The sequence below is a fragment of the Schistosoma haematobium genome, chromosome ZW (assembly GCF_000699445.3).
Source record: "Schistosoma haematobium chromosome ZW, whole genome shotgun sequence".
Lineage (NCBI taxonomy): Eukaryota > Metazoa > Platyhelminthes > Trematoda > Strigeidida > Schistosomatidae > Schistosoma > Schistosoma haematobium.
Window position 1 is genome coordinate 23,874,546 of NC_067195.1, and position 26,945 is coordinate 23,901,490.

The 26,945-nt window shown below is 32.9% G+C and overlaps 1 protein-coding gene across 2 annotated transcripts in view; it reads right to left on the reverse strand.

Annotated features, from left to right (window-relative positions):
• Positions 1–1,949: 1,949 nt before the first annotated feature.
• ASNSD1_1 (Asparagine synthetase domain-containing protein 1) overlaps positions 1,950–26,945 on the reverse strand; it is a gene marked incomplete at its 3' end in the record, with an annotated part of 93,209 nt that continues 68,213 nt past the window's right edge. The window contains exons 8-9 of one of the 2 annotated variants that reach the window (XM_051210752.1): positions 15,316–15,406; positions 1,950–3,714 (exon numbers count right to left, since the gene is read on the reverse strand). In XM_051210752.1, the coding sequence (XP_051070771.1) occupies positions 3,511–3,714; positions 15,316–15,406 (295 nt within the window). The remainder of the gene's footprint in view (positions 3,715–15,315; positions 15,407–26,945) is intronic. The other variant, XM_035731949.2, reaches the window with a different exon arrangement.

The following is a 26,945-nucleotide window of genomic DNA, read 5'->3' on the forward strand; positions in this document are numbered from 1 at the left end:
AGCTGATGGTATATACAGAAATAAAATATCAATTTATTCCCTATGGGTTGTAAAAATAGCCAAAAATATTGTTAGCAGTAACATTCTCACTGTTAGTTATAATAATAATGACAAATATAGCGACAAACTACAGAGAGAACAGAAAGAAATATAGCAAAACGGAAGGAAGATAGAATACAATAAAATGAATTAAGAGGAAGTAACGAGGTATGTCATTTGTAAAATACATAAAATAGGATTATTCAATGGCAGTATTCCATTCTATCCATCGATATTAATAATGTCGCTTTAATAATTTATCCGAGGAAATCTGTAAAAAACCAGCTCGTCATTACGAACTGTTAGAAAATATGAAGTAATTGATGATTCTTCAGGAAATCGGACCGGAATCAGGCAGCACTACAATAAGATAATCCAGAACTAGGTTATCCAATTCAAGAGTGACAGTCTATTAAGACCACCAGTTACAGTACAACCTAGTCGATAGAATTCGACAAGAACTAGGGATTAGACTTTATGATATTTATTGGCTAATTAGTATGATCCTTGTCATTATTGCAAAGAATTATATATTAATGATGACAGCAGACTTCTTAACAGTAAACATGAAAATACCCTCGCTTTAACATAAATTAATCCATATATTCTGTTGTATTTCATATCTTTGCTGTTATAGAAGCATATTTTCTAGTTTGCAAACAAGAAATTTCATTCAAACAAAGTTTCTTGAAACCAAATAAATCAGCACAACTGTGCCGCCTAACAAATTGTGGTATCATTTTTATGGACTCTTTATACGTTGTTAGGGACATGAATGATCAAATACTGTCGTCGAGAATAAATAATAAATACATAGTAGTCGTTGTCGTTAACAATTAAGAACACAATGTAAATTAACTGAAATGAATTTAAATCCCAATCATCAGTATGGGTACGTTTGATAGCTGTTAGATAAACTGACTTGTAGGTCACGAAAGTGATGTAAACCAATAATTCATGTTTTATTAAGTACCAATCATAATTCTGTATATAATAATTATTATGAGAGTAACTAATATTAATGGTAGCAATAGAATTACTAGTGAAACAAACAGAATAACAATAGAGATAACAGAAAGAAAATAAAATGATTCACATTTCGTCCTTACATGAAAACACAAACAAAAAACGATCTAGTAATAAACTTACAAATAATGTTTGTAACATAAAAAATCCCTGATGAATCAAAAATCATAACAATGGTAAGAAAATAATAATAATAATAATGGGTAAACATAACCTATTGGGCTAGGCTATACCTACAGCCTTGAAAACTAAAATCATTTTGTATCTGATGAAATGTTATTATACATAAAATGAGGTAACAATATGAGCATCATCTTTGTTCTGATAGAATAAAGTATCCATAGTTCTACACGCACATTAAAACTTAATGAATATGAAAAAGATATAATACCCTGTCCACTGTTTATTTTGTTACTTTATATACAATGTATCCTAATTGTTTTCTAGTGAACAGAGAGTAATGGTATGTTCATTTCTGTTTTTCCATAATCTCAATGAAAATTTGAAACAAAACATGAGAAAATAATGATACTTATTTATAAGTTACATTTACATTATATTTTTCTTTGAGGGAGAAAATAAATAAAAAGAACAGGGTGGAGGAGACAAAAACAGATAAACAGGAATTTATGTGTATCAAAAGTATTTCATAAAAATAACTAAATATTGTCTGAAACTCTGAAAGGAGAATTCCTGTTAACTAAACAAGGATAAAAATTTTTAGTAGTAAGTAACTTAGTACGTCGAAAATAAAACTATAGGAATGGATGAAACACTTGTTATTGTTAAGGACTACAAATCGTCGAATGATGGGACAGGGTAACTGTATATATATATATATATATATATATATATATATATATATATATATATATATAGCGGTTTGTAGGAAACAAGGTAATTTAAAGATAAAATTCGCACTAAACCAATATCCCTAATAGTAGGGAGCATTAAATTGATATTGTGTTTTATGAATTGTATTTTTTTTTGTTAATAACCAGTTATAACTTGTTTCATAATAACCAAATCATCAATTGATTATCGAGTTGCATTCCCAATCTTCTATTAATCTGTAGCATAAGTCAGTTTACGATAACAGTGGGGAAATGAACGTGAAAAACAGTCACACACAATTGTAAATAAATATCGCCTAGAGGAGGGTAACTTTGCATTGATTTTCAGAAGAACCAGATACCTTTAAGGTTTTTACATTACCATATGAACAGTACAATACGATCCTGCGGCGTAACCGCACAGGTACCAAGATAACTTGTGGACAAGTGAAGAAATAAGTTCACAAAAAAGGATGCTGTGAAGCATAGAGACTGATGGTAAAATTGGGCTTAAAATTAATGTGCTCCTCTTTCAATGTAACAGTGGATCTGAAGCATTTTTCTCCTAAAATGTATGCTCACTTTAAAATGAAGCGAAAACCAATTAGAACAATGGTTTGAAAATTAAGCATCTTATAACTTCGCCCCAAAATTAATACTTGGAAATCAGTAACTGAATATCAGGAACGAAGTACAATAATGAAGGTATGTAATAACCTAATACAACTGGCTTGATTGAAGTGGAAAATTAAGATGAAAAAATTTCGAAGTCAGTTATCATTTGCATAGACAATGATTTAAAGTCTGATTAAGAAAATATTGTGATTTCAGTTGTACAGATCGAAAAGGTAAACACGACCGTCAATTACTATTTTTCAATTATCTTTGGGCGAATTGAACCTACCTTAAACAATATTAATTCATGATAACAGTTTAAAAATTAAAATCCTGTTGTAAACAGAAAAGGAAATGGTCAAAATATTAATTGACACTTTACTTGGCATAAAAATAACCATATTATCAATACAGCCATTGCCAAGTAAGTCCTATTCACTGTCTCCTCGTTGTGGAGATGTTGTTTACGAAATTGAGAGGACGAAAAACGAATGTCCGGAGCTCTAACCGGGTTGGTGAACATAGCAGTTGCAAAACTCTGATTCTAAACCAATGGTGTACATCGGCTTCAGGATCCTGAAGGAACAAATGGCGTATGAACCTATTGTTGATCACTGGTTATCATGGGACTGTGTCTCCTGACGTTTCTCCACTGACTTGTGGGTTAGACTTGTAGGTCAAAGGCTCAGGATGTGGCTCCCTAAGAAAACCACCTGTTTCGTTTTGGGCACCCGCGCAGTATTCCAGTCTTCATACAGATCGAATGACGAAGTGTGGTGCATATATATTTGGTGTTTCCTTGTACCAATGTTTATGTGATTAAATAAACAAATTATCAATAGATAATCGCTGATTTTATTTCCAGAAATACGAAAATAATCGAACTTTTTCAATTGTTGTATTTTTATTTTTAAAAAGTAATGTATTTATGTATCAGGGTAATAAAATAAGGATAGTTGTACTATTGCATAATACAAAGTTTATTAGATGGTAATAACTACTTATGTGATTCAGACTGATATGCGAACTTTATTTGGTCAGCTGATCCAATCAAACGTTTAGATCCTTCAGCTTTAGCCACCCGACTGCCGAATTGCATTGCACGTTTCGGTTGTTTAGATGCATAATTCAAATTCAACATTGAAGCAACTTGACGTAACAAAAATTTCTCTCCTTGACCTTTAGGCAGATCTGGATTTATCTAATAAAATAAAAACCATATAAAGTTTATTGAACTATTTGATTTTAGTTGCATAATTAAATAATCACTTGGAGGCAATTGGATATTAATGTCAATATTTTGTTTAGAATTCAGATGTCTTCAATGTTCTCACTCATTGGTAACTAAGCTATAATTCTCATGTTGTCTACTTCTTTGTTCCTATGGTGTTTTACTGATATGGTTTGTTGTGTAACCACGAATCCTAATGACTAGATATTGTTGCGGACCTTTCTTATTATCACGTAGTTGAACACGTTCAGTAGAAGGAACATCAGTCATACGAGGGGTTAGGTCAGGTCGATTGACTCGGTGGTAAAATATCCAACTGAAGCACTGTTATGTTTACTTGAATTACAAGGAGAAATCCATTTCTTTCGAGATCACAGGTAAGAGCTTTTGACAAGTTCACAAAACCTAGGGTTCATGTTTTCCTCTACACTCATTCCTACCAACTAACTCCTAATACAGTAGAACATAACATTGCAAAACAGGGTTCATTTAAAAATGACTATATTGTAACATTGGGATCAATTTCATTTAACATTTCGGTGCGGATAACCGTAATAACATGCCTTTACATACAGTAATAAACAAAAACAGTTAACTTATATATGGAAAACATCTTCAATATGATATATCTGCAAATTACTTATCAGACCACGGATAACTAACCGAGAATATTTATGCAGATCACCAATCAGTACACAAATTTGAACTTTAGACCAACATGGCACTTTGCAATGAAGAAAACTTCATCATACTCCAAAAGTCTGCGTAAACTTACACATCCCTTAGTGAGGAATTTTGATGAACAATAATTCCATACCTTTTTCTTACAATGTTGATTACTTTTAAACAAAAACCTAGGAATCCATACAGCAAACAAATGGTTTTACAGTTTGCTTATTTCAAGTTTCTAATCCCCCAATCACATTTGTTCGTATGTTCTTTTCGAAATGTCTAACCTAAACACACTAGTCATACATCAATAACTTTGTATTTTAAAATAAGATAAATACTTAAACATGATAAATTTTGATTCGTTGAAGAGTTGACAATACTCATCTATAACGAGTATGCATAAAAGATACATAACTACGAAGCATAACAGACTCAGAAATCGCTATTGAAAGTATAGAAATAAAATAAACTGATTATTTTAATTTAATTCAAATGATAAGTTTGTGGTTCGTTTCCTTGAAAAAAGTACGAAACTACTATATATATATGACAAATAGTACTGGATCTTCAGGACTTCTTCAGTCGATATATTTCAGTGGTGGGAAATCGCTATAAGAAAACTTAAAATAAATATACAATAATAGTATTTCTATGCAACATAGACACAAAAAAATATTTTAGGCTAATACGGTGAATTTTATAAATACGAAGATAAATGACATAACAACACATGATCATTAACAAATTGTTCAAAACAATGAATGCAAGTGAGTATAAAGTTACTATGCTGTCACATGAGATAGGAATATCATATTTAAACATCATCAATGTTTCTCTTGAGAATTCAACTCAAAAACCATTTATATCCCTTATTATCAGTCGAACAAGGATGGAAACTGCATTCTGCGCCAATGGTCGTTAATTATTATTCTCGATGGTAATCGCACTAGTATAACCTCATTGGTTAGACTAAGGTCATCGGTACTAAATAGACAATCCAAGCTAACCAATCAACACAGACTAGATCAATACAACTGCTCTCCGCTATTACGATCTGTGCACACGAGCCACAAAAATAACTAAGTTAAGCAAAGATCAATCCCAAAACTGGAGGTACCTGTACATCAAAATAGAGTGACCAAGGTTCAACTTTTACGGAGAGCAGCAGTTCACTCAATCTTCCAGACACCCCTTGTTGAGGAACGATAACTAATACGAAACCTTCGTTCAGACCCTACTGTTCCTTACCATCAACTACTTAACAGAGAGTACACCACTATGTACAATCACTTAGCTCAACAACTATATTATAATTAAGTTAACAGGACTAGATTGACACTGTGCATTAGAAAAAAAGACTATCTAATTATTGTGAAAAAGCGAAATCGGACAACAAATGGGCAGATAAATAAATATAAGCTAGAAATTAAAATAAAACGATGCCATCACAGGAATCAATAGTCATGACTAATTTAAAGGGGAGATAGTGCACCGAAATGATACATTTTATTAATATGTAGGCTGGAAATCTAGTTGAAAAAACTAAGATACCTTAAAAACATTACAAGACTAAAGCAGTCGTGTCAAAATTTTTATACAGATAGCAGAACAGGCATTCGCTTATAATATACAAAACTCTCGACGGATACGTTGAAAATGTAAATATTAATGATTCTAAAATAAATACAGTGAGAACGAAGAACAAAACGTGTCTTTTATCGGTTAAAAGAAGTCACAAGTTTCCATATAAGTAAAACTAACCTATATGTCTCCAGTAGAAGTTTTTGAAACCTCCTAATTCATTATGTCGATCTAGCTAATCAAATAATTCTTTTCGAAATGAGCCAACATTTTCTCTATATCTTAGTCTTGTATTTATATAATGAGATTTATTGACCAATCGATTAGCTCTTCTATGCGACCTGCTAAGATTTTTCAATATAATACTTATTAGGATTTTCATAATTCTATCTCAAGTGATGAACATCTAACAAAGCTTATCAAATACGTGACTAGTTATTATTGCGCAATCCCTTGACATCATATATTAATTGATTTGTCAGAAAAAAAACACTTAGATCCCCTAAGCATATACATTTGTAAGATTATATCCTTGATAACTTATTGATAAAATAATTTCTTTATATATTATAACCATTAAATTCACCTTCTTAATAAACTATCCTTATTCCTTCATAAATAATTCGAAATTTATTGACTAACTCATCAATATTTAATGAATAGTGATTTCATTGTTTAGTTTTGAAATACATATTGTAATGTACAATCATAATTACAAACGAAATAAAAAGACAAACAAAGAAAAAACATTTTTCATACATATGATTCCTTTGAAAAGAGCAAGAACAAAGATTTGAACAGAATAACATAAATTCATTTGATTATCATCAGTATGTGTACAAAATAATTTTTTTTTACAAAATACACAAATGAGTTTAACTGGAAACTTGTTTTAACAAATATCAGCCCTGTACATGAGCTATGTAAATAAATTTCAGATATTGAGTAGAAAATATTACAAATATATATACATATCTTATATGATAGAATAGTTTATGATAATGATAATAAAATAAAGGCCAGAGAGCTGGAAGAAATAAATGACTACATGATTACTGAACGGTAGCTGCAATAGGTAATAAAATGAGTAGAGCTCAGTTAATTAAAATGAAATTATCGATCTAGGAGAGATTTGAAAATATACTTAGTGATTGAACCAATCATGAGAAATATCTAAACAAAATTTTATGATACAACAAAAAAATTTTTTTTCCTCGCTAAATCCCTTATTTCTTAGCGTAAAATATTCAAAAATGGATTTTTAAAAAAACTTAATCGCAGTTCTCTTTCCCACCGACTTGAAAAGTACTGAACGATTGTCATGTATTTGCTTATTCAGGTAGTGAATTATACAGTTCTTAATTATTGTCTTATCAACAAAAACTTTAAAATAAATTAAAACATTGAGTCATAGATCTTTTTCTATGTAGAAAAAGCTGGAAATAATACAGAAAGCCTGCATATTCAAATATGTTTCTATACGAGAAATCCAACACATGGAGTTTTGATTAGAAAATCCATTATTTGATCTCAGTTAATAAAAAAACAGTAAAACGTTTATGTAGTGTATCATGGGAAAGCAATTTGGGAGAACACTGTCCTAAAAAAACTGTAATGAGGAAAGTCACATAATACGAATATTTATAGGATTGGAAACGAATCTTGTAAATGTGATATGGGGAAAAGTGATCATGTTAGAACCATGGTAACGAAACCCACGTAGTTAGTACGGTTATACATAGACGTTGAAAATATTGAGAATTTATATCGGATTTACTGAATTATCGTTTGCTAAGCCATGTTGCATGTGAATATTGTGGTAGAAAAGAGCCCTATAACGTATCAACGTTCCTGGATTCACAAGCCCAAGTAAACTAAACTGGTCAAACCTTTAAAATCGTTTATTGAAAGGTATACAAATAAATAACCATACGATTTATAAAACTTTTTATACATCTAACAATCGATTACTTCTTTTCTAAATGATGAAATATTTAGGATTATAACGTATAAGGATATAGATATGTTGCCAAACATTCCGCATATTAGAGCGAACTTTATTTATTTATTTATCTTAATACATAGATATTGGTACAAGGCGGCACCAAATACATATGCGCCACACAAATCTCATTTGATATGTGTGAGGGCTGTGATACTGCCCGGGTGCCCAAACCGAAACAGGTGGTTTTCTTAGGAGGTCACATCCTGAACCTTTGACCTACAAGTCTAAGTCAGTCAGTCAGTAACAACGTAGAACTTCGTACGTACGTACATCAGTTCGAGTTGCCACACCACATTAGCACAGAGATGCAGTGGTCGATTCAAATCCCGTAGTGGTAGAGGTAGCAAGAGTATAAGCAGTAATCGGAAACATTAGGGTTTGGAGATGTTATTTAAAGAGTATAATCCAGTGAAATAAATTTGGAAAGAGGAAAAAAGGGACATGAAGAATTCAGAAGATTAGAATTTGGGAAAACACAGAGAGTGGATGCACCTGCGCCATTGCAAACGATTTTGAGCCATGTCATTCAGGGTCTCTAACCATCGGTTGCTTTCATCTCGTGGTCCCCAACCAGGTAGTTTACACCTACCAACATGACTCAGTCCACTTGTCAGTGATTTCATGAACTTGTGCCATGTTTTGGTCTGTCCGCACCTAGCTTTCTTCCAACCTACTCCTATACCACTGAACATCGCACGTCGAGGCAGTCGGTCGTTGGGCATACGTAACACGTGCCCCAGCCATCTCAACTGATGAAGTTTCACTACGTCATCAATCGATTTGCCATCCTTACCTAGTACCCGTTTCCTAACAACTGTGTTACTTACTCGATGGTCCCAGGATATACGAGCAATGTTTCGAAGACACCTATGATCGAATACTAGTAACCTACGAATATCCTCTACTCTTACCGGCCATGTTTCACTGCCATGATAGCCAGTGATCAACAATAGGCGCATACGCCATTTGTTCCTTTAGGATACTGGAGCCCATGTGCACCATTGGTTTAGAACCAGGTTTTTTCAACCCCCATAGGTGGACTCTCCATGTCCACTAACCCAGTTAAAGCGGCGGACACTCCCTTCTCGTCCTCTCAATTTCGTAAACAACACCCACGACACGAGAAGGCAGTGAGTAGGAATTCCCTAGCAGAGGCTATATACGCGTGGCCATGTGAGAGCATTTCAAGAGGAAGAGTAGACTCTCCCAACTCTCGGTCGTACCAGGGCATTTGGTGGTGCTTTACTTGTTATGACGGGCTGTAAACATGTGCATTGATGGCAACCAGATTAGAACAGATGTAGAACGAAACAAATCCAATGAAATGTGTGAAAAATAGTTTCATGTATTTCTGAATATATCTATAGTTGGTTTGTGTCAATTTTAAGAGGGAGGCGAGAAGAATGAAGATTGAACGAAAGTTTTAAAAATATACAATAATAGAATTATTACATTCATTTATTTTAAAAACGAAACTATATATTTAGAATTAATAAAGTTAAAAACTATAAACATTTTTAAAGAGACTTGAAAAGAGGTTATCAGTAGAATTTAGAACATGTGTTACGACATAGTAGCTAAGTAGATAACGCATTTTGAGTTTGAAGGGAAAAATAGTAGGTTCGAGTTCCGATGTGAACATCAACACAGTGATAGAGGTACGTTCAGCTAAGGAATCTTAAACAGAACAAAGGACGCGACCTGCATTTCATTGCTAACCACTACCACTAATTCTGTTTAAAAATGCTTGCGATTTAGAAGCCATATGGAAGCAATCTGCACATGATATACGTACTCCAAAATAAACTGATCGATTGCAGTTTTTAACATCAACGAGATCTAATACAACCATTACAAATGAGTTAATAAACTCGTTTCAATTCCAATACATTTTCGTCACTTTAATCTAAATGCTGCAAAGATAGAACTTAATTAGTGATAAAAAACACATGAAATGACGTGGTTCGTCATCTAATATAGTAAGCACTATGCTTCAATTAGTCTCAGGATGTCATTTAAATCTTCAATAGTCAACTAATAAAACAACGACTATCAAAATGATTACAGAAATACTTTGTTGATAAATTTCAGTTTGTACCATTACCTCTCGTTATCTGCTTAAAATAAACCAGCAATATAAACTAATAACTATGAGCAAATGAGTGCGGTGATACTCCAGTTTGTAAAATAATATGTGGATCACTTAAAGTTGATACTGAGTTTAGAAATTTAAGCAAATTGAATGATTATGAACTTCCAACTGCAAAGTTTATTCTTTATATAATAGTTGGTATAAAAGTGCATAGGATGGGAATTCTACAGAAAACCACTTACTAATTGGTTATATTATTATTCTTGTTTTGTACATCCGAACTTTTGCCCTCTTAATCAAATACATTGTTTATTTTTACTGATCATTTGTACTTTGAGTACGCGTAACGTTTGTTGTATTTTGCAAATTTTTCTGAACATTTGTATGCGTATATTCAATTTCCTTGGGTTAATTTTTCTTGACTTTTCCCAATAAATCTTTCATAAAATATTGGATTAGATGGAGTTAAGGGAAAAAAAACTATTCGTTAATAATCAGATCTTCATAAATAAGCCATTTAATCAATTTACATCTAGCAATTATATTAAACCATGTCTCTTTGATTAGATTTTAGAATAACCAGTTTGTTTGACCCAGAATAAACCTTACAGATTAATTACAGAAAAACCCATTCAGTTAATTAGACTCTGAATTTCAATGACACATTCTCGTAGTATTCGAGATCGTAATTAATTGTATCGATTTTAAAATAAAGACATGATTTTTAGTTAGGGAATAGACAGGTTATTTTCTAAATAGTAACGGCAAAAACAAGTAGAGAATTCGGAACTAAACAATGATTCAAATCCAGTTTGTAAAATACCCAGATTATCTAGACATGCAACACAAATAGAAGAGGTTCTTAATAATTCTAAAACCAGAAAATCTCATGAAATCTGTATGAAAAAAAAGTTGAGCTATATCATTAGGCACTAAATGCATTAATGCATAATTCTCAATATAAAACCTTCGTAATTATATGTATTTTTGTATAATAATCAGTTCCGACAAACGTACTATGAAAATCCGTTTCTAAGAAACAGATGTTGTTCAATATTTCATTGTTCGATTTGATTACATTTTAGTTTAAGTGGTAAGACCTGAAAAATAACCATCTTTCACGTCTTTACAAGAAGTCGATTCCATGATTTTTTTTAGTAAAGTTGTCTAGTGAGCCTCCCAATATGACAACCAATGAAGATCCACGCCAAACAATAAATACACTGAAGCAAACATTATGTTTATATCCTTGGGTACTCTCTTGTGTAGAACGTCATTAGTTATATCTCCATTTAACTGTAAAATATACGTGAAAACATGTCAGCAGACACTGGTAATAATAATAACCTCATTTGTCCACCGTTCTTTATGTGAGGGCAAGCTTTTTTGTGACATAACCGGTTGATTTTATGACTCTGACGTTCTCGATTATTTCCATTTAAGGAATGATTTGAATAGGTGGCTAGTACCTTTCAACATATACTAAGGATTTGAATGAGAAGTCTATCATTAAAAATGTAACCAAGCATGAATTAGAAGGTTCAGTAGGTTATGATTAATAAAGCAATACTAATTCTAATTACGATACTGTGTAACTCAAATTTAGTTGTGACGAGAAAATTGTAATTTCACAAATCCTGTTATTTACTAACAAACACAAAAACGTTAGAGTTAGTTGTCCAATTGAACACAAGCATTTCCAATTATTTATTACTAGTTGTTCATCTCAACGGTAAAATCGAAGAGACACCAAAAAAGAAGTACACACGCACAAAATAACATTTTGACAAATTAATAGATTACCACAAGCCAATAGTGAATAAATCACATTTACAACACATGAAAACAAACAAAATAAATTCCAAAACACATAAATAAGTTAACAAAATTATATTTAACACAAAATAAACATTATTTCACAAATTTTCAGGATGTTGTCATCATTAATGTCGTTGATAATATAATGGAATTTCACATAAATAAATAAAAAGTTTTTCCGTTGTAACGAGAAAAATGTAAATAAATTAATAAACAGGAAAACAGCAAATGAACAAACTAATTTGTCCCATGGAATTCGCGATGAGTTATATATGCATTTATATAATTACATTACCACCCACTTAATCCAACTAAACCTTGTATGTGCATACTTACGACGAAACGATACATATCAATAATAATAATAATAATAATAATAATAATAATAATAATAATAATAATAATAATGATAATAATAATAATAATAATGAAGGATAAAATTCAATGCTCAAGATCATATATTGCAGATAAATGTTTTTCATTTTCCAAGTGGGCTAAATTAATTATAAACAGTTTAATCAACGATAACAGAAGTTATTGAGAGCATAAGTCGACCATACCATGGACAAAAATTACGATGAACCAGAGAATTGTTTCACTCCAGTATGAGACTACATAGAGGTGATCTGAAGGTCATGGGTGCAACCCCTGATGGGATCGAATGACATCTATCATTGTTAACCTCAAATTACCCCCGTGTAATAAGACAAATCCAAAGTTTGAAGCATAGGAATTAAGCTCAGTGCTATTACATTCTCTGTAAAACCTGAAGGTTCGAGATTCGATAGTGTGTGAAGTTATGAGTCTAAAACGATGATGAGTTTCAATAACATTTGATACAACCAATCTCTGTATTAACCCCATTCCGATGTATATAAAAAATCTGGGACATTTTATCAAATGTCAAGTTTTTATAATTTAAAATAAAAAAATATTCTTCCCTAATTATTCTCAACTCATATCATTTCTGCCGAGCAAATAAATAATACATATATAAATTATCAGTACGGCATGAAGGATGAAAAAATTTCCACTAATGAGTTGGTAGTTAGATGTAAAACGTTTGGAAAAAAAACCATCGTGGCATCAATAAATACTCTAATTTCATATGATTTAGAAAGCGATCCAAATGTTTATTACCATTCATTTTAACATCCATTACCACTGACAAATTCATTCCACTTACAGTTCCAAGTTTAGATTCTGTATAATTTAAAACATATTTGCCTCAATTGTGACCATTCATTATGATTACTTATTTGAATTCATAAATAGAATCTAATTAGATTAGACAGCTTTTTTAATTTACAACATCAAATCTATTTCAGGAAGTTATAAGTTAGTATGTAGAGTAAAACACACATTATTTATCTATTTAGTGTACTACATATTCATTGAAAATCTGGAAATGATGTAATGTACAAGAATTATGGATTTAACTATTATAAATAAACCATTTCATTAATTTATGCCACACAATTTCAGACAAGCGCATGATTAAGAAAGCACTTAAATAAACTTTAAAAATTGATAGCATCATGTAATGTTGAACAATGCAACTCATACTGATTATAGTAATTTTGTACTTCGCTAATAGAATTAATTAATCTGTTACATATATAGGTCACATAAATCACTTTCGGAATAATATTGTTAATGTAGCTAATCAATATACACCAAGTATTAAAACAGTCAGTCAGTCAGCTACAACGTAGGACCAGGCACATATGTGCATCGGTCCAGGTTGCCATACCGCATCAGCACAACAAGATGAACACCGGATTCATAGCAGTGGTTAGGTCAAAGGTAGTAATATGTAAGAGAAAGATTGCATAAAGAGATATAGTACAAGAAGAAAGAATTGGTTCGTAGAAAGAAAGATATGAAGCGATTTTAATCTCTTAGTTTAAGGGAAGACAGAGAGTGTATACACCTACGCCATTGTGATCGATTCTAAACAATGTCACCAAGAGTCTCCAACCATTGGTTACGATAGTCACGCGGACCTCAACCAAGTAGTCTGCATCTACCAACATGGCTAAGACTAGAAGTTAGTGACTTCAAGCACTGATGTCACGTTTTGGTTTGGCCGCCCCTAACTTTCTTCCAACCATTCCCAATACCGGATAGCATTGCACGTCGTGGTAATCGGTGTTCAGGCATACGTAACACGTGGCCCAACCATCTCAGTCGATGAAGATTCACAACCTCATCAACTGATTTACCATCAATCCCTAATACCCTGCGTCTAACCTCGCTATTACTTACCCGGTGATCCCAGCAGACGCCAGCAATATTTCTAAGGCATCTGTGGTCAAATACTAATAGCTTACGAGTGTCTTCTACTCTTAATGGCCATGTTTCGCTGCCGTAAATTAAAACAGAACGGACTGCTGCGCAGTATACTCGTCCTTTTATTGATAGACGGATATCTCGCCTTCGCCATAGGTGACGCAAGTTGGCAAAAGCCGATCGAGCTTTTCGAATCCGTGCTGAGATTTCGTCCGATACCAACCCATTAGGGCTGATCAGACTTCCAAGATAAGTGAAGTTGTCAACGCGTTCGACTACTTCACTCCCTATCCTTAGTCCAGGTGTCAACGCAGACCAGTCCTGAGGCAACAACTTGCATTTAGAGGGAGAGAAGCGCATTCCAAACATCCTGGCATTGTTGCTCAGTGCTACCAGAAGACTGCATTTTGTCAGCGTCTTCACCAAACAGGACTATGGTATTAAAACAAACCAGGTATTATATATATCATAAATCTCATTCCATATCATGATTTCGAAAATAACGTTTTATTTTTTATCTTTTTATCAAAACTATTTGCCGACTCAATACTCCTGAAGTTAAGCGCTCGCTGTGTGATTTAAGGTACTGGGTTAGATCCCTGATAAGGTCGCGAATCCGTACTTATCAACCCTATACTAAGACAAAATAGCTGTTAAACGTTTCCTGGTTCTCGGTGATTGTCTAACTAAGACCAACCCTCTATGTAAATTACGACTAATTCAACACGTACAGATGTGCATAATCAGTTTTTGGTGGCACTCTTACTTGGTGTCACGACTAGTGTATCGACCGGGTGCCAAAACGGAAGTAGACGTAGATATAGGCTATGGTCACTAACCCAATCCAAGTGATTTCATCCCCAACCCACCTTAAATTAGATTACAAAATCAAAGAATGAAGACAGTATAGCTAGTTTTAATCTGAATGTACAGTCAATTGAAAGATTTATTCGAAATATATTTTAGAAAATATAGTTCAACAACTACTCACATATAATCAACTAAAACCTGTTTATCAGTCTCATGTTACGGATAAACTAATTCTTACTTTCAGCTGTGCTGATATTTACCATAAAAGGCACTTAGAGTGAACAATTATATAAGTACTTACTTTAAATTCCAAAGGAATTTTAGCTAAAAAATTCACAATTCTTTCGTCAAGATAAGGTAAACGCGGCATTCGTCCATGAGCGGAAATTATTCTATTAAAATAGAGAAATTGTCAATAAATAACATTATTGGTTTAGTATCATGAAATATAAGTCACTGAAATGAAAATTAAAGAGTTACACTCCTAAATTGTGAATGACCAGTAAGGTTATAAAACTAAGCAGATGAAATCGACCTTTGACTTAGCGATTACTATGTGCAGAATGAACAAAGAAATCGTCAGTCCCAGGTAAACGAGAACTGTAGTTCTTACTGCAAAATTTAAACTAATCAATTTATGCAAATAGTGGGTTGACAGTTAAATGATAAAAAGATAATCTGTGTTGCAGAAGTTTGACTACTACAACTTTCCGTACTTTCAACAAGTGATTTCTTTCGTAGTATATATCCAAAACGTAATTCAGAAGGATTTAATCTGAAGAGATCTAGTTTTGAGTGTATTAAGCTTATTTCACATAAAATGCTGTTCAGTTATAGCGAAATTATATATATATACCCTTCATTTACTAAGCTTACGTCGAGTGCACGTAGATGGGAAAGAATTAAAAATAGAAAAACGTGCATAATATATGGCTTGTTTACTATTTGCAATGATCGCTATTAGAATATTCTACATGTAGCAATACCGAAAGATATTTTCATCAAAGGAAACATTTCAGTTAAAAACAATTTACCACTTAATAATTCTTCGAAAACTGTCATCTTTATTCTACTAATCTTCAATAATATAATGTATAAGTAAAATAATTATGGCTATTGTTTCTAGGTTGAAAATGGTTGACCAGAGTCCATGAAATAAATGAATTCACTTTAATTCGCTACGCTTGCTGCTCTGGCTTTTGTCATAATTTAGCTGTTGTTTAACAGACATAAAGAAAAAATGCATGACTGGTATTAACAATTGTATATAGATTACAATCATTCATCAGCAAATCTGCTTAATGTGTTAAATAATACTATGTTAAAGGATTGCTGAAGAGTTCTTTAAACCAGCTAACTTGATCTAATATGATTTTCTGATATGAAATGAAGAAAATTCTCTCAAATGATCATACATATAATCCCATACAAAATATACGTTTATTCACTTCGAAATTCAGGATGTAATAATAATTGTTCCATTCTATTTTAGATTATTTGTTTTGCTACTATTTTTTAATGGAACTGAAATTAAGAGATTCAGGCTTTATAGCAATTATAACCTATACATTTATGATCTAGAAATTGTCATTCTCGGTTTACATCACGTCGCAAAAGTTTATTTATCCCATACTTCAGATAACTCGAAAAAAATCCAAACAAAAAAATCAAATGTACATCGACATATCAATCATAGGATAACGATAAATTTATCCTTACGAATTATTAATTATTAGTCTATACGATGTATATTTCACGATTGTCTTTCAATCAGACAACACATCATTGGTTATTTTAAAGTCAGTCAGTCAAACATAATCAACCATATGGTTCAGTAAATCTAAATTAACTTATCATAGAAATTAGTAGGGAAATAGAAATGAAAGAGAAGTGCTGTGAAAATCTAATGACCTGGAGATAATATTCGTTATTATCATTATTACTATCTGGCCAAATCAACAAACATGCAATGTGAAAGTTTATAATTCATCTTCTATTTAACATCATACAAAATTAATTATATTTGTATGGATTCAGTAATTTCTAATCGATTACGAATGTTCACTTTTACAAAATTGTTTGACCGTTTTTTGATTTATGAACAATAGTGAGTAAATAAAGTGCATTTAAAAAAACACAAATAAGAATCTCGCAGGGGGCGAGGTCGTGGATGCGCACTGCTGAGGAGTCCCACAATAGGACGAAACGGCTGTCCAGTGCTCCCAGGTTTTCCATGGTGGTCTAGCTTCAACTGACTCATGATCTTAACCATTGAAAATAAGAAACTAATTAGATTATGTGATTTTTCAATCTTCAGCACACATGAATATTATCACATGAACTATTTAGACAACTAAATAGCAAGCAACGACGATGAGTACCATTAAATTCGAAGCTGATTGTCTACAGTTTAAATATCCATCAACTTTTAATTATAATATGGTCATTACATCTAATCTTATCGATGAATAACTATATCATTTATGATCTGACTGATTTCATAAGTTACAATCCATCGACAGAATTTTAGCTGAGTTTATCTCATCACAAGTCAACTATGATAAAGTTGTTTTGTTAAAAATGTTTTTATATATGGAAAATAATTTTCACCAAGAACCAACTTCAGATGTAAACATAATTAACACCAGAGAATAGAGGAGGAAATGTTGGTAGAAACTCCGTGTTTAAATCCAACATTTTATAACTAGACTCAAAATCTTATTGATAACAAATTTGACTGTTGTACATAAATATTACATACATATATATATCAACTGTTTCGAGATCTTCTATCAGTTGTTTAATTCAATTTCATTTCTGTTTCGGAACCAGTGGATTCCCCTTAAAATTATGATCGTGTTTTCGCGATAACTGTTTTAAAAATTTATATAGTTTGTACATATTTTAATCATTTATAAAGAGGTTCATTGAAAGTATTTAATTAGAAGTAGTGTTGACTGATGAGAGAAAAATCAATCACAAATATCAATTAATTACAACACAAGATATAACTGTAGACAAATAAATGTCACATCGTAGTAAGCACCTGCAGAAAATCTGAAACCTTTGCGTCATGAACTATCGATCGAAATTCTTGTTTGAACATCAAGGTACAATCTAACCATCTGACCACAGTTATTGCACGACATCACATAACCATTGCTATCAATAATTTGTGAACGTAGAATATATTAAGTAAAAACACTATGAACCATGAACAAATAATTTAACATTTTAAATAAAATTGTGAGCTACTTAACATATTTGTAAAGCTCAGTCTTGACCATATTTATATTGACTTTCAGTTAGTGAAAAGTTAATAACTTATACGTTACACAGAGAAATACCAATATAATCAATTTTGTATTACGTAAAATATAATCTCATCATATATGTACACAGAACGTACTATACATTTAATCAAATAGGTGTTGTCATTCCTTTTGAAATAGCGATTTGAAGTCTTTATTATTTTAAAATGTGAAGCATAAATTTGTCAAGTTAACTACCTTATACGTGTCACTGTTCCGTGTCATTTCAAAATTTAATGTTAATTAGACAGTTGGCCATCATCACAAAATGCATTTGGTAATGTTAAGACCATTGATTTACCGGTCCTCTGACTTCAAGGCGAACATACTGACACTTATTCAGTCATATCACAGTAGTAAAATTTGTGTTATTCTGATGAACTTCAAACGAACCATATTATTACCAACAAACGACAACTATTAGTCTTGATTTTGGCAGCGGTGTTCACGATGTAGTTGATAATACACAATACGATATACTGTACGATGAATGGGTAGTTCAGATATTACAAAATGTGCTTTAGGTGATCATGTTAACCATGACATATCCTTCAACGAATTTTTCCATCTTTTAGTATTTACTTTGTATTCTGTTTCATATTATTATGCACTCAATAGATGATCGTACATCACATTTTTTAGTCAATTTTCACTTAGAAGAAAATTACAGAACAATTTACCATAAATAAAAATGCATTTCTGTTTGTAATAGTGATATTTTTCAATTTATTTATTACACCCTTGAGATTGTTTGATGTTTATAATTTTGTCTGGTAATAATTTATTTGGTTATTTCCCCAACAGAAGTGGGAAAGAAATTAAACTTATTAGAAAAGAAAACTATTTCATGACTGTGTGACGCCCGACCATTGCTGCTACTTTGACGTTGTGATTGTGCTTGCCTATCGTGATGAACTAATCAGCCTATACTGACTGGAACAATCGTTCCTCAAGGTCCTACTATGCCAGGCAGATCGATTGAACGACGATAAGAGTAAAAGCAGCACACCCATGGTCCGAGAGTGAAGTCATACTACTGACAGTACAGAGGTGTGACAGCAATAAATTGTCTCAGAAACAGCATAACAGCGATGCTGACTTCCCACAAGGAAAGGTGAGGTTAGAAAAGGTCGACCTTAAAAATGCATACCTCGCTTTATCCTACAGATTTCCGTCTCCGGAGATAAAGTCCCAATAAGTACGGAGCTAACACGAAAATTATTGTCTCTGAAACATGCATACAGGATCCTGGTGTGATCATTCACTTGACCTCACCCCGCCTAAACGGGAAACTCTCCGTTTATCTGGCGACCCGACGACAAGTTCCTATGGACTGGAGGGTGTACTCATTGCACTAAATATGAAAGGAGAAGCACTTTTAGAATGGATCCTTGTTGATAGTCGCCTATGTGCCCTTCGGCTAAATGGCTCCGTAAGAACTCAGAAGTATAGAAACAATATCGTTGCCTTTTCGTCATTTCTGCCTACGCTACCACTGACTGCATCCCGGATGAAGTGAATAATGAGTTTTAGAGAAAGCTTTCTGAACTTCAGAAAGTTAAACACGCAGACATAGTACTTGTAGCAGAAGACTTTAATGCCCAAGTAGGTAGCTCAAATCAATCAGAAAGACATTTGAGTGGGTATTTTGGTATTCCTGTTCCGCTAACAAATAATTGTGATCGTCTGCTGCAATTGTGCTCAGACAATTGTTTATTTTAAGCATAAAGAGAGACAGCGTCTAAAATGGAGGCGGACTGCACCAAACCAATGATGTTTCATTTTATTTATTTATTTAAACACATAAGCATTGGTACAAGAAGACATCAAATAGATATGCGCCACATAAATCATTTGATTTGTGTGAGTGCTAGGATACTTCACAGGTGCCCAAACCGAAGCAGGTGGTTTTCCTAAAGAACCACACCCCGGACGTCCAACATAAAGGTCTAATCCACAAGGCAGAGGAGCAATGTAAGGAAATACAGTCCCATGGTAGCCAGCGACTAACAATAGGTTGATACGCTATTTGTTTCCTTAGGATCCTGAAGCCCATGTACAACGTTGGTTTGGAATCAGGATTTCCCAAGCCCCCTAGGTAGATCATTCATAGCCAACGATGGACTCGAATAGACTATATTGCCACCAGTCATTGTGGGAGATGCTCAAAAGAAGACTGTCACTCGTTCTGGAATACATGTTTAGACTGTGATCATATTCAAATACGAGCACTCATCTGTTTGCGCCTCAGTGGACGCAGTTTGTTCTGTTCTAATTTACGGATGCGGAACCATACAGAGTACAAGATACTAGTAAACTACTAGTATTTGATTACAAATGTCTTAGAAATATTGCTCGTATCTGCTGATTTCACCGAGTACGTAATACTGAGGTTATACGCCGGGTATTATGGAATAATAGTGAATCAGTTGATGATGTTGTAAATCTTCATAGACTGAGATGGTTGGGCTACGTGTTATGTATGCCTGAACACCGATTACCACCACACGTAATGCTGACTAGTGTTGGGGATGGTTGAAAGAAAGTTAGGGACGGTCAAACCAAAACGTGACATCAGTGCTTGAAGTCACCAACTTCTAGTCTTAGCCATCTCGGTAGATGCAGACTATTTGATTAGGGTCCACGCGACTATCAAAACCAATGGTTGGAGACTCTGGGTGACATGGCTCAGAATCGGTCACAATGGCGTAGGTGTATACAATCTTCGTCTTCCCCTAAACCGTGAAATTAAAATTGCTTTATACGTTTCTTTCTACCAACTAATTCTTTCTTCATGTGTTATATCCTTATATGAAATCTTTCTTTTATATATTACCACAATCGGAGTAACTACTTCTATGAATTTGGTGATCATCGTATCGTGCTAGTGAGTTGTGGCAACTTAGACCGATGCATATATGTGCCTGGTCCTACATTGTAGTTGACTGACTGCGTAACGAATCTTTTACGGTATGAATATTGCTGTTGTACAAAAAAAAGTGTTCAACAATTTTTATCCATTTGTATTCACATACATGTTGATCTGAATTTTTAGAGTGACAGAGAGAGAGGATACATGAGAAAAGCAGTCCTAATAACTTCAAGTGTTTCTCTCGATCAAAAACACGAAGTATTTGAAAGGAAGTGTAGAAATAAAGATAATAGATTTGTTACCGTTTTTCCTAACGTTACTGAAAAAATATCGTTTGGGACATGAGAAAATTCTATTTGTCTAACAATTATTATAATTAGATATTCGTTTACCCCGAAAATATACGCATCAATATTTACCTACACCTAGTAAACATACAGGAAAATATTTGATGTGTTATTTTCGTCAAAAAATTTTTTTAATACTCAAATAAAATGATTAATGTCAATGAAAAGCTTTAGATGTTGTTACGTAGTAGTAGCGGCAATAGAAATAGTAGTAGTGTAATGTACACACGAACAGATGCAGATGAAGACAGCCAGTGTAGCAGCAGTCTCTGCATCAGTAGGCCTCAGCATACACGAAGGGAAAACTAAGGTCCTCAAATTCAAAGCGGAGAACAGTAATCCAATCACACTTGATGGCGAAACTCTGGAAGATGTAGAGTCCTTCACATACCTGGGAAGCATCATCGATGAACAAGGAGGATCCGATGCAGACGTAAAGGCGAGGATCGGCAAAGCAAGGGCTGCATTCCTACAATTGAAGAACATATGGAACTCAAAACAACTTTCAACCAATATCAAAGTGAGGATCTTCAATACGAACGTCAAGGCAGTTCTACTGTATGGAGCTGAAACTTGGAGAACTACAACAACCACAATCAAGAAAGTACAAGTATTTATAAATAACTGTCTATGCAAGATACTCAACATCCATTGGCCGGATACCATCAGCAATAGTCTTCTGTGGGAGAGAACAAACCAACTTCCAGCTGAAGAAGAAATTAGGAAAAGAAGATGGAAATGGATAGGACATACATTACGCAAATCGTCAAACTGCACCATGAGGCAAGCCCTAACTTGGAATCCTGAAGGGAAGCGGAAAAGAGGAAGGCCAAAGAACACATTGCGTCGGATAATAGAAGCAGATATGAAAACGATGAATTACAACTGGACGGAGCTAGAAAGGATTGCCCAGGACAGAGTTGGATGGAGAATGCTGGTGAGCGGCCTATGCTCCTTCACGAGGAGTAACAGGCGTAAGTAAGTAAGTAAGTAAGTAGTGTAATGTTGATTAGGTAAAGGCGAAGTAAGAGAATAAAATAAGACTTTGAACGAAGAAAGGGATATTTTTTCAATGTGTAGATTACAATAGAGTTGAGAACCAAAAATCATTTACAGTGGTGATGAAAATTTCTTTAAACCTTGAGCATATATATATATATATAATATACGAATGATGTCATAATTGTAGTAACTCTGAAGATGTAAACTAGAAAGAATTGAAAATAAAACTAGTCATGATTTACATTAATCATAAAAATGTACAAATACAGGTACATATGATAAGTCCAACTGGATACAAAAATTAATAAACTATATGACATCATTTATTTGATTTGCACTTTTCAATAATCCATAAATCGACAGAAAAGTGACTTGATGTTTATTTCATGGTTTTTGTTATTTATACAGCTGACTCACAGGATAAAGCGTTGGATATTATCAACAACTCTAACATTTACAATGTGTCGCTAAACCGAGTACATAAATAAATGTGTACTGGGTAAATAAACATGAAGGAGTTTGAAAACGAATACACATTCAATGATACAAAAAGCAACTTACTTGTTTTTTGGTTGTTCCATTAATGTAATAATTTAAATAAAACGAATTACCAAGATTATTTTGGTCTGTAGATGGTAATCATTACGGAGTGATCTCGGTTACGGTAATATTGACCTGAAAGTCCTAGTTTCAGTCTCTAAAGAGGCAAATAAGCTTTGCCCTTCTTATAGGCTTATTGTGGAACACCAAGTCATAATTCAGTACAGTTTTGTCTAACCCACAATAAAAAAGTGATGACGTGTAGTTATACAAACTCATAATGGTAACAAATTTCGACAGAATTTCAAAGCGATTAGTGAAGTAGAACCACGAGTCCTTTTAATTCAGAAAATGCGGACTAATAGACGAGTAAATATTAACTAGGATCACAGTACTAACACGACAAAAAGAGATACTCTCGTTTTGACACTTCATCTAATTAAGGAAGTGGACTAGTCAAAAATATTGAGAAAGAAATAGCTATTTGATCAGTCGGGCTTTTTGGTTGATTTCAATTCATGAAAAGAAATATCTAGATGAAGAATAAAAAGTTCCGTTCATTTATTTACCCAAAACTAGCCAGAAATGATTAGTCTATAAACAATTACATGTCGAAATTAATCAACCTCTTTAAAAAGACGTACTTATATATATAATCTTTCTGCAAAATCCATGATAAACTTTATATCGTTTTTAATACGTGTAATCTGGAAGGTCAGCACTACTGTTAAAAAACGTAGATAAAGCTTTAAGTTGAATAGTTTAGCAATAAGAATGTATTATTTTACAAATTGGCCTCTCTGAGTTGAGGACATTAGACGACTCTCTGTGTTCGATCATCGACGTCTCTGAAGGATTGCTGACATCCAGTGGCAACATCATGTCAGTAATGCAGAGGTTCGGCATCGTGTGTTCGGGCACAGAGATGATAATGCAATCGATGTCACCACCTTAAAACACCGACTTCGGTGGCTTGGACATGTTCTACGAATGTCGTCCCAGAGAATTCCACGTCGTGCATTATTTGCCGACTCTGGGACTGGTTGGAAGAAGCGGAGAGGTGGTCAGTGCATGACATGGTGTCGTGGTATGAAAGAAAGCTGCAAAGGACTGGCTTCTGTCGGTCCTTCACGACTCCCTGGTTGGGGTCCGAGAGATGATGCTACACAGTGGCTAGAGACGTTATCAGATATGGCTCAGAATAGAAGCCAGTGGCGATCCTGCTGTAACCTTCTTTTACTTTCTTCATAAAAAGTGGTTGTATCTCCCTTAACTGAGAGATTTCTTCTGATTGTACCATTCCGTTCCCTCATTATTACTATTATTATTACTACACTACCTTACACCAACCTCTTCGTTATTGTTCTGCTTTTTTTCACGCTCCTTACCTTTTTTTCTCTCTTCGAATTCTCATTGTTTTGTGTGGCGCATATATATTGGCGCTCTCTTGCACCAATATTTATGTGTTCAAATAAAATAAAATAATAAATAATTTTACAAATACCAACTGTCAAAAGGCTTCCGAATACCAATGAGACCTTCAACACAAATCACAAACTATACAACCGTTTACATCTTATTGAAGAATAATTTGTTTCTATCAAACGGAATGTTAGGCGATGAAAATGAGATATTACTTTTTCAGTCATATTTAAATATACAAGTCAGTGATAGAACATGTAATTTCGATACAGTGCATACAACAATTGTATTCAGTATACTGTAAATAATATATGACACTATTAGTTTTAACTTCTCAGTACAGATTATGTAAGAAAATTAAAGATTAGAGAGAATGATTATTATTACTGTGTAGATACTGAAATTTGAGTTTCTAATATTATAAATTTTCACTTCGAAATGTTACGTTGCATTGAAGGGGAAGTATGACAAAAGCATACATGACCAGATACATCAATCTAAGTGTAAACTAAACAAGTTATGTATCACTAAACCATAGAAATGGGAAAAACACTTATTAGATTGATTACAAACACTGGTCACATCGCTACATTGAAACTCAATAGAAGAGTGATATGGCAAGTAATAGCCTAATCAATTAAAATGCGAATGACATATGAAACTGATTTCTTTTACACTTGGGCATGTGACATGTATTCACGTTTTAAGAAGTATAGGTGCCTAATTGTAGGATATGGTAAATATGTGTTCACACAGTAAGATGTTGAATTATATAACTCAGTTTATTCTATACAAAATTAACTGGAAATATGTCATTTAAAATGGACCGTATTTTTAAATCATTTTGCTTTATTTTTATCACCAGTCTTAGCGCCTTTTCTCTTGTGTTCAAACTGCCACGTAGATTCAGTTTTGAGCTATTAGAAGAGGTTAAGAACTCGAATGGAGAGTTCATTTGCAAAGACTAATCAAAGAGACCTTTTGAGAAATAACTATTGTTCATCATTTCCACAATATGATGACAGTTGAGTGGAAATCGCCATAGTAGCGGGATATTGTAGGCCAATACGGAGAATGTTTGATCAGTGGTGCATAGATTTATAACTGAAAATCTTATTGAATTGTTTTACATTTTTATTATATTGCATAACGTATATTGCAAATATTATATATCTTACTTCTACACATCACAGATCAACATCCAAAAACAACGCAAAAAATCTGATTTGTAGAAAAAAATGAATCACAGTAACTGTACTTAAGCAAAATCAACGGTTAAATTGTCAAGCACATTTAATATTTTTGACAATCAATGTTTACCATACAAGATAAAGTGAGTCAAACAAGTAAAACAGTGATTTATCACATCTATTAAACTATATCAACAGTAACATTAAACAAACATTACTTTATAAAAACCGATTCCTGTAAGATGAATTAGGCTGAAGTAAAGCAAACTTTAGTTCAATCTTTTCTAAATCATACTATGAGCGTAAACATAAAAGCGAAATAGGTAGTGATAATATTACTAATAAAACGAAAAGGAAAAAAACCAGGATAAAATGAATACTAATAACATAAGTCTTTAATAATAATAATAATAATAATAATAATAATAATAATAATAATAATAATAATAATAATAATAATTGGAAGTCCAACAAATAAATAAATCAAGAAAGTGAATTAAAGATAAGGGAAAAGGTGGAGAGAAAAAACCAATTATCAAATGACAGGTCAATGACAAAAGTTTAAAACAACAGCACAAAAGTTGTTATTTTTTGAAAATACACACACAGTGGTGCGTCAATGAATGGAACTACATATAAACACAATAGGTAGGTAGGTGGATAGGTTAGGTTGTTGTGAATATAAATAATCTCACCAGTAAGTTATGTTTTTATTTTATTTTAAAAAATGACAGTTCAATTGATTTCAATACTCTGTAGAAAGAATTATAAAATAAACACTATATATATAAATATATATCTGTCAAAATTAGGAATAAACAAATGAACTAACAAAAACATACGATAATAAGATCTATTACTTTTAGCACACTGATTGGGAAATATTCATAGTTAACTTTGGAAAAAACAACAACAAATAATCCTGTTTGTTTATTTGTTTTACCCTATTTGATAACTACAACGAAATTATTGGTATAACTTGTTATTTGAACCATAAAATGAAATTAACAGCTGATCATACTGTATAATTAGTTAGTTTTATTTTTTTCTTTTAATATATGAATAAAAAAGGGAAATGTCTTTCAAGTATACAAAATCTATACTAATCTACGTAATTCAACAATAATAGTGTGTTTTACTGGTGACGATATTGAGGATGAATTTCTCAAAATGTGAATAAAAGCATTGGTCTATGAAGTCGATTAGATTAGGCGATGAAACTGTTAAACATTGAAAAAAAACTGAAC